Consider the following 10,063-nt stretch of genomic DNA (forward strand, 5'->3'; position numbering starts at 1 on the left):
AAACCAGCAATGCCTTGTCATGGTAGCCAATGCATTAATGCAGTGCAGTATGTACAGTACATTGTATACTGTATAGCCCCTATGGATAAGTAACATTTTAGGATATATTTCACAAATATCCGTAAAACCCATAGTAGAGGAATAAAAGCGATATAGCTCTATGAAGCTGCTTGCTATTGTTGACCTCGTACCATCTAATATACAAGAACCCCAGGATGATGAAATTTACTTTTTGGCTAAAAAAAGGCTATAAAAATTGAAAAATTTAGGTAAAATTACCTTTTAACTCTACAAATAATGGTTTAAAAGTACTGATTATAGGAAAAACAAATTGCCTGCCCCCAAATACATATGAATAGACACCAAAACCAAAGAAAAAGACCACCAAATAAAGAAGTTGTTGCCAAAACTGATTTTGGGTGGTTTTGGCGGCCATTTTGGATTTTGGCCCGGCACACTTTTTTCTCGGACCCAAGACAAAAAATATTGTCATTTCATGTTGAGATACATTACAAGGAATAAAAAAAAAACTGTTCCCATATTGAAATTACAAAAAAAGTATTTTTGACCCATGTATAGCCCACTCCTATTGATATTACAAAAATATATAACTAGAATAAAGTAATCAACTCTACTGCAGAGTTTGTTTTATTGATCATCATTTTATTATTGCTTGGAATTCCGGGACCAGTTTCCTCCACTGCCTCGCCGAGGTACACTATCCCTGAGCCGAGAGTGCCCGCTGTCCGTGCATAAAAGCACATTTGCACAGTCACAGCAGCACAGCTCAAAATACGCACAGACAGTGCGCGAAAATGAAACAAAATTGCACTAGTTTTCATGAGTCTGTGGTAATTCTTGCAGCTATAGACAGCACATCTATCTCTGCCACCCACGATTAAGAAGAAAAGTGATGTTAGACTCTGGAACAAATATGACGAGGCGTTTACTGGAAGTTAGCAAAATGTTGGCTGCGGGCATCGATCGTATTTTGATACACTATGAAAATCGTACACTTTATTGTCGGCTGCTTGCGGTCGCATGGTCGCATCCGGACAATAGCGGCGCTATCGCCCCCTTTGCGATCCCATGATCCTTTGCGTGAATCTATTTGCGATAAAGTCTATTGTAAACTTTCTATTTACTTTTGAATTTCTAAGAGTAAAATATGAAGAGTCAAACCATTTAGTTGTGAACAGGAATTTCAGTTTGACTTTCTTATTCATTATATTTCACATTTGATCTGGCACAACAAACTTGTCATTCAACAACTAACTAATAGATCTAAAATTTTTGTTTCAGTGGTAAGTGCATGTCAAAAGGATGGGATAATTATTGCAGGGGTTAGTGTATGTGTGTGGGTGCACCTGTGAGTATGTGTGTGTTTGTATGTGTATCGTAAATAAGCATACTGATATTTTGCATTGTGGCATTTATTAATACACTGCTGACTGGGGACATTATGAAATTTAATTTTACGTTCATATTAATTATGTCACGTCCTGGCTGAAAAATTAGAAAATTTCAATCTATCAGGACCACTTTTTTATCATTCATTTGGCAGTGTAATGTTCTTTATGTTCCTTGTTCATGATTTAATAAAAATATAAAATACATTTACACAACAAGTAGTGATAAAATAAAATCAATTTTTGTTCACAAGCCCTACAGGCACTGTGCAATCACAAAAAGTTATGTTAAAGGTAATGAAATACAGCAATTGCATTTATTGAAAATGTATCTAAAACAGAAGACCAACATTAAAAAAAAGAATGTTTGCAAATAATTTGGAAAAAATAGAAAGAATAAAGTGAAGCATATCAAAACGTGTATAAATTTCTGTTCACATTTGTTGTGTCGCGTCCTGCCACTTTAAATGCAGTTTTTTCAAAATTTCTCAGAAGTAATGACCAAAAATTAAAAAGTACATATTCCATCGTTTTACCAATGAACTAACCGCAAACATACTAGAATTGCAATGATAGACTGATATTTTTCTAGTAGATACAGGCATAAGATGAGAAGGACATGACAGATGTGGCAGAACGTGACACGTGTGAACAGAAAAATTAGATCTCGTACTGTGAATAAATTCAACCATGTTTCCTATAAAGTTACACCTGACTGTATAGACTTATGAATTGTGCTAATCATGAATAATAACAGATGGATCCATTGTTGAGTATATATCACTAGAGGCTCCGAGTAAAAATGGCAGGACGTGACAAAATTGTGAACAGAAAACTGAACAAAGATTAAGTCCTGCACTGCTTCATCAGTGTTAATAATTGGACAATGATTTTCGGTACATAAAATCTCTATTACCCTTTTTACACACGCTAAAATTTCCTTAAGGGCTAAATTGCCATTTAGCCCCACCTATAGTATGGGGTTAAGCTTAGCCCACTTTCTTTTTACACAACATTTTTGCAAAGTGGGCTAACCCCACCTTAAGTACGGGATTATTTGGCCCTGCAAAAAAGCAGGGTTATCCCAGCCATTGCGGTGCTAAGAGCAATAGTACGGGCTTAAGATCGCTTGTCAGGCATGAGATTTCTCCGCGGATTTCGACATTCTAAAAAATAAAAAATGAAAATTGAGGCTACCATATCCCGCCAGCAGTGCGTGCGTTGTGAATGGTGCAGTGTGAGTACTGTACGTGTGCATTTTCTATGTAGCTGGTAACCCAGGGAGCTCCCGCCCGCTGCGAAAGCGAAAAGTTCTCTCCTTCTACCCCAGTCTCGATCGGCCATTTTGTTACGATTCATAACAAAAATGGCCGATCGAGACGGGGGTAGAAGGAGAGAACTTTTCGTTTTTTGAGGTTCCAGTCTGTGCCCAAATGTCAGGAAACTGCCACTCGTTAGACCTTCATCCATATAAACGAGGTAAGTGCATAATTTCTATTTTCACAATTCATTTGGAGAAATATTTAGACCATAAATCACGTTAGTCCCGTGAGTATGGTCATATACAAGGTAAGCCCCTGGGCTCCCGCCCGCTGGGAGTTCCCTGGGTTATGCAGCTGGCAGCCTTCTGCATGCACGTGTGTATACATTTGTTTACATTGAATGCAAGTGATATGGACTTACAGCGTTTTCGAGTTGGATTATCGTGGATTTTACAAGAATTTGTAGGGTGTGTGGTGTAATTTCTTCAACTACAAAATGAAGACTGTTGAGAAGAATGACCCTCGTGTTAGTGATATTGACAAGGATGTCTCCAACAAGTTTAAATGGCAGTGGTTGGACCATGAAGTTGAGCTTGCAAAGTCAGCTACGGTGACTATATTTATCTACAAAATAACCTCTTCAAAACAGTAAAATTTGATTGTAGAATGCATCAAAATAGGGTTTTGCATACCTTAAATTCCAAAATTTTCCCAACGTGGGAGGGGGAACCACCCTCCCCCAGGGGGGCCGTGAAGTTCCTCTTTTTAAAAAATTTCTCTGTCTCATGCCTAGCTAGTGTAAAACGAAAGTGGGCTTAGCGCTACCATTCATGACCCGCAACAGAGCCGGCCTTGTTGGCCAGTCAGAGGTAACCATAATGAATGTTCATGAACAGCGAACACAGGTCTATCGTAAAGCCGGTAAACAATTCAGAGTGAAGTACTTGTACTACGAATGAACGACAAATGTATTTAAAGCGCGCGCGATTTGGGATATGACCCGAATGACCCCTCAGTGCGCTCATATTCATGAGCTACCACTAGTCCGGGGTTAGCAAGTTTCGTGTGTGAAAAGCAAGCATTCCTTATCCGGGGTTAGCAATAACAATTTGGCATGTGTGAAAAGGAAAAAAAATAGTACGGGGTTAAGGATAGTACAGGGTTAGCAGTAGTCCATGGCTAAGAAAATCCTGTGTAAAAAGGGTATATGTTCTATGTAACATTTTTGCATGGTTAATGAAACATTTCAATTTCAATACTTTCTAAAAGGTCAGGGACTTGATAACACTCAAGTGTGAACAGAAAATGTCATGTCCTACCACGAAATTTCATTGGCCTAAAATTCATATTTTAGAGGTTCCTGTTTATATGAAATATACCGTATATGATATTCATGGACAACTCATACTCTCAACAAAAAGAACCTACTGAAACTGATGGACTAAACAGTGTTCATTGGCAGCTTTGAACATCAAATTCCATTTTTGAGGTTGACACCATAAGTGATCACTTTGGTCAAGTTTGAATATTTTTCCACCCAAAGGAAATAGAGAATGAATCCGGTGGACCCTATCCGTGAACAGGACCTTGGGGGATCAATATCAAAATCTTAACCTTAGGTTAAGACTTTGAAATGTCATCATAACTAAGGAAGTATATGGACCTAGGGTGCGTTTATTCGACACTTTTTTACCCTAGAATCATGATTAGAATCATGATTCAAATCACGATTCTGCAGAATCACGATTGCGTTTAGTCGAAATTGAATATAATCATGATTAGAATCACAAACATGAAACACGAAAAAAGGGGCGTTTGGAAAGACGTTTCTGTAGAATCACGAACGAAAAAGGTCGTATAAACGATATCGTGATTTGAATCATGATTCTATGACGTCATTGTGTCGTGCTTCTTCCGGGATCGACTCAAAGGCGCGCGCTGTGTTTCGTGCAGGTTAATTTTCGTGTAGCAGTATTGCCAGCATTTAGGAATTATCATTCTGTGTATTGTACCCCCGGGGTTGTACTGTAGCGTCATTTGTATATTTCATTGTTTTCATCAATCATTTCTTCAAGTTCCAAAGGCACAAATTGGACTGATCGACGATGAATTAACTCAGGGCTCTGCTTGTGCTTTGGGCTCAGCCTGAAGCACAAGCATCCCTTACCGGGAATCACAGAAATAAGACGATCCCTAAGTTCAGCGGCGCTTGCGAGGGAGGGATTTCAACGGAGATGTGGCACCGCCTGTCGAGACAAAATTAACAGAATTCGTGCCCAGTACAGGACCATCATAGACAAGAAAAATCGATTGGGAGGTGGGAGGGAGGATAATGACCCCTTCTGGTTCCCGATCAAAAACAATATGAGGTACAATACACGGAATTCTGGAAGTAAAAGATTTATTTTTCGGAAGCCGAGTAAGCGTTGCACTTGCACAAACGTTTGCTCGTTAATAGCTCCGGCGGCAGCAAAAATCTAGCAGCCGACGTGAAGTTAGAAACACGTGCGAAAATGTTGACCTATACTTCCTGGGTCAAACTGCGCACTGTGATGCGCACTGGATCGGACCGAATTCAGGGAGAAACAGCGTTAGAAAGATGGTCGTATAAACGCTGATTCTGTCGGATCGTGATTCATGCTGCTGTTTTGAATCATGATTCAAATTGTGATTCAAATCATGATTCTGGGTCGAGGTCGCATAAACGCAGCCTATGTCCATGAAACTTACACATAAGTGTAAATGAAGTATTACTGAACATCCTGCATGAGTTACAGGTCACATGACCAAGGTCGAAGGTCATTTAGGGTCAATGAACTTTGAGCATGTTAGGGGTATTTGTTGAATTACCATTGTAACTTTAAAAGTTTATGGATCTAGTTCATAAAACTTGTATCACGGAACAACCTGTACGAGTTACAGGTCACATGACCAAGGTCAAAGGTCATTTATGGTCAATGAACTTTGGCCATTTTGGGGTATTTGTTGAAGTTTATGGATCTAGTTCCTGATACTTGTATCACTGAACATCCTGTGTGAGTTTCAGGTTACATGACCAAGGTGAAAGGTTATTTAGGTTCAATGAACTTGGTCATGTTGGGGGTATTTGTTGATTGGCATCATAACTTAGAAAGTTTTAGTTTATTCTACTTCATGAAACATAGACATAAAGGATAATCAAGTGTAAATGATTGATTTGCACACATCATTGGTCACACGATCATGGTCAAGGCTCATTTTGGGTGAATGGACATGGTATTTTATTATCATATGAATGTTTTCTTTTGTGAATAATTATTCAATAGCTGTTTTCTAAGTCAGCACTGCTGCTATATTGAATCGCATAATGCAGGTGAGACTGCCAGAGGTGTTCCACTTGTTTATAGAATTTCCTGTCAAGTTATCAAATATCTAAAATCTGTGTTGCTGATAAGGTCCATCTAATTACATGAAATTCTTGGAAAAGCCCACTCATTGATATTACAAGCTATGAAGATTGAAAATTACAAGAACAACTTTGCCATTATGGGCAAAAGCTTGGGATCACTATGAGGTACAATTTCTGAATTCACTTTCATGTATTCTTTGTTAGATCGTGTGTCCTTGTAATATTCCTCATTCTGTATGTCATACGGCATCAAGTAAATCCTTGTGTTTCTTGTCTGCAGTATACCACATGCAGGAGACTGGCTGGGTGAAGGTATCTTCAACAGATGTCAAGGATCTGCATTACAGATACCTGGATGAGAAAGAGAAGAAATGAAGTCATCATCATCATGTAGATTTCCATTAGGTATCCGTCATTTTTGTAGTGTGTAATGCATAGTTAAAATAAAAGGGGGTGAGGGTAATAGGGAATTTCTGTCCAAGTCCAGTTGAGTCCATGGGGATCCATTTTCCGATATGCGATGATTCGTGCATACTCTTCAAATGTAAAATTCTTTTAAACACTCTAAATTCCTGAGAAGGCTCAAGTTCTGAGAAGATAAATCGATGCTTGTTCCCAAAAAGATGATTTGGCATTTCTCAGACAAATAATAATGATAGGCATTTGTATAGCGCCATTTATCTAGAAACAATCTATTCGGAGGCGCATTCTCATTATTATTATTATTGAATTACATTGAAAAAAAAGTTGTTAGTTTTAGATAGACTACTAGTTAATTAACATTGAGAGTTGATTCTCATTCAGGAACTGTACAGAAGTCAAATAGATTTGATGCCCCGTCAAAATAAATCCCAAATACCCCCCCCCTCGAAAAAAATAAAAGAAATAGGCTTCTATGAAAAAGTTTAGGTCTGTACTATACATATACAGTAATTCACGGTGAATAGTGTGATTTTGCATAATTTTGCATAAATTAGCCCTATGAAAAAGGATTCCAGTCATTGATATCGAGACATCCTATTAAGAATTAATGCTTTTGGTACCAGTGACATATGTGGAAAAAAAATGTGATTTTGACAATTCTTTATGTTGATATATGATAATACATGTCTTTTTACATGTGATTTGCATATAATTTGCATAAATTAACCTTAAAAATTGATTCATACTCACAATTTTATAAAAATCGACCCGCAGTTGAATGTTTACCAAAAGAAGACCCAAATACACAAAAATTGGGCATTTGAAAACTATTTTTAGTGAGATATGATGCAGTATTTGGTACCCTGGGGTACCAAATAATAATCCGCCATTTTGTTGAATTATTTATTTTATTTTTTGCGCTGTACCCTGGGTTACCAAAAATGTGTACAAGTATATTTTAATGTTATGTAGAGATTTTTTTTTCTTTTTAGTGATCTTATGTAACAATTAATGCATGCAAATGATAACTTTATTCTATTTGTTTACTATTATTGGCATAAGATTGTATCAAAGAAAGGAAATAGGCGTTGTGATCATTGTCCCCATCATTGTCATGATTGTCGCACCGATCGCACGACAGGATCACCATGACAACAATGTAACTGTACACTATTACAACACGAGATGGCGCTGCACAACGCCGTACCCCGGGGTACTACGGTACCCCGGTGTACGGCGTGGTGCACCATATGGTGAATTATGAGGTTTTTTTGCATAAAATTTGCATAAATTAGCATTTTAAAATAGGGTGCCCTTTACCGATTTCGGGGCACCCTATCTAGAATTAATGCTTTTAATACCAGGGACCCACATGCAAAAAATGGCGCTTTTGTAAATTCTGTCCCCAAAATTTTGCTAAGGCCCCTGACTAGAGGCAAAGGTAGTTGTTTAGTATTAAGCTTGAACTTAAACTGTCCAAGTTGAAAAGTGTACAGTTCTTTAATTTTCATAATTTTGTTTCTCAAGAATAGATTATTTGTATGTGCCCGGAAATCCGCATTATTTATAACATGAATAGCTCTTTTTTGCAATATAAATAGCCTATCGATCAGCCAATTTGTTGCATTACCCCAAGCGATAAGTCCATAGTTTAAGTAAGGGAGGATTCATGTAGAATACAAGGATAGCATAATAGTGTGTGGTAAGAATTGTTTTAATTTACCAAGGAAGCCAGTATTTCGAGCAATGATTTTGCAGACATTGTCAACGTGCGCTTTCCAAGAAAGCTTGTCATCTATGATTAGTCCAAGGAATCGAGTTGATCGGACTCTTTGGATGACAGTACCATCAAAAATTACATCATTGGTAAAGCTTCAAATTTATTACTAAACAGCATATAACTAGTTTTATCAAGGTTTAGTGATGATTTGTTTGCTTTTATCCAACTTGCAACATTTTTAAGTTCTTTATTTAACATATGCGTCAATTGTTTTGGATCATGATGTGAGGGAAATATTTTTGAATCATCAGCAAAAAGAATAAATTGAAGTAACCTAGACGACTTTCCAATGTCATTCATATAAATTATAAACAAAAGTGGACCAAGAATACTGCCCTGCGGAACTCCGCAAAGGACAGGCTAGTGTTCAGAGAAGTTGTCAATTAAGTGAAACGAACTGGGAGCACCTGTTAAGATAATTACTAAACCATATCAATGCTTTTCCCCGAATGCCGTAATGAGAAAGTTTGAAGAGAAGGATGTTGTGATCAACAGTATCAAATTTTTTAGAAAAATCTATGAACAAACCAACCGTATTAGAAGACTGGTCACTTTCTTTGGCAACCTTTTGAACTAAAGAAATTATTGCATGAGTAGTGCTACTCTCTTCTCGGAAGCCATATTGAGTATTAGAAAGAATATTGTGCTTATGAAAGAAATTTAATGTACGAATGTGGACCAATTTCTCAAGGATTTTGGACAAAGTTGTTAGCAATAAAATGGGTCTATAATTATTTGTTAGCTCTCTATCACGTTTTTTGTAAACCGGAATTTTCGAAATTTTCATTGATTCTGGAATATGTCCAGATGATAAAGACAGATTGAATATATGAACGAAAGGATGAACAATATAATTCATAGTTTTTTGCAGAAGGTTGTTATCGATTCCATCAAATCATGCACTTTTATTCAATTTCAGCCCATATATGATTTTGATTATTTCTTGCGGGCAGGTAGGAAGAAAAATAAAGAACTTTCGTTTCCATCAGTCAGATAGTTATGAAAAGAGTGATCTGTTGATTGTATATGGCTAGCGAGGTTAAAGCATACATTGGAAAAATAATTGTTAAAAATATTTGCCATTTGAATTGTATTCTCAGTTATAGCATTATCATGCCTAAGCTTAGTAATCCTAGGATGCTTTGATCCATTGTGAAGGGTAGAATTGATTATCTTCCATGTTCGTCTTAGATCATTTTGACAGCGATTAAATTGGTCATGATAATATACCTTTTTGCTGTGCGGATGACACTTGCAAGTACATTCTTATAACTGGTATACTGAATCCTTGTTTGATCAGTACATTTAGACATAGATTTATAGTAAACCTATTTTTTTTCGATTTATCGATAGCAGAATCAAATTCGTAATCCAAGGAAGTCTTGGCGACTTCTTATAATTTTTAGACTTATGTTTAGAAAAAGGGATATTTCGATTTACGTGAGACATGAAAATGTCAATAAATTTATCATACGAATGATTAACATCTTCGTTATTAAATACATCATGCCAAGTTTCTTCCTCAAGGCTTGACTTCAAACGATCGAAGTTTTCGTCACTAAACACGCGTCTTTGTGAAATCACGGGGGGAATTATTTGGTTGAAATTTATCAGTGTAATGCATAAATATCGGAAAATTATCAGATATATCTGACAGAACAATCCCAGCATTAAACTCTGAATGTATATTTGAAACTGGAAGTTGTCAATGAGAGTTGCTGAAGTTCTGGTTATTCTAGTGGGTTTAGAAATGAGTGGCAGAAAGGAAGCAGAGAGGAATGTCTCTAAAAATTTATGTGTG

At 36.9% G+C, this 10,063-nt stretch overlaps 1 protein-coding gene across 1 annotated transcript in view; it reads left to right on the forward strand.

Annotated features, from left to right (window-relative positions):
* LOC121408139 (proteasome subunit beta type-5-like) overlaps positions 1 to 7,033 on the forward strand; it is a 64,989-nt gene extending 57,956 nt beyond the window's left edge. The window contains exon 7 of the mRNA XM_041599467.1: positions 6,340 to 7,033. Within this exon, the coding sequence (XP_041455401.1) occupies positions 6,340 to 6,434 (95 nt within the window). The 3' untranslated portion in view covers positions 6,435 to 7,033. The remainder of the gene's footprint in view (positions 1 to 6,339) is intronic.
* Positions 7,034 to 10,063: the final 3,030 nt, after the last annotated feature.

This window comes from Lytechinus variegatus, chromosome 2, assembly GCF_018143015.1.
Source record: "Lytechinus variegatus isolate NC3 chromosome 2, Lvar_3.0, whole genome shotgun sequence".
In the NCBI taxonomy this organism is placed as follows: Eukaryota; Metazoa; Echinodermata; class Echinoidea; order Temnopleuroida; family Toxopneustidae; genus Lytechinus; species Lytechinus variegatus.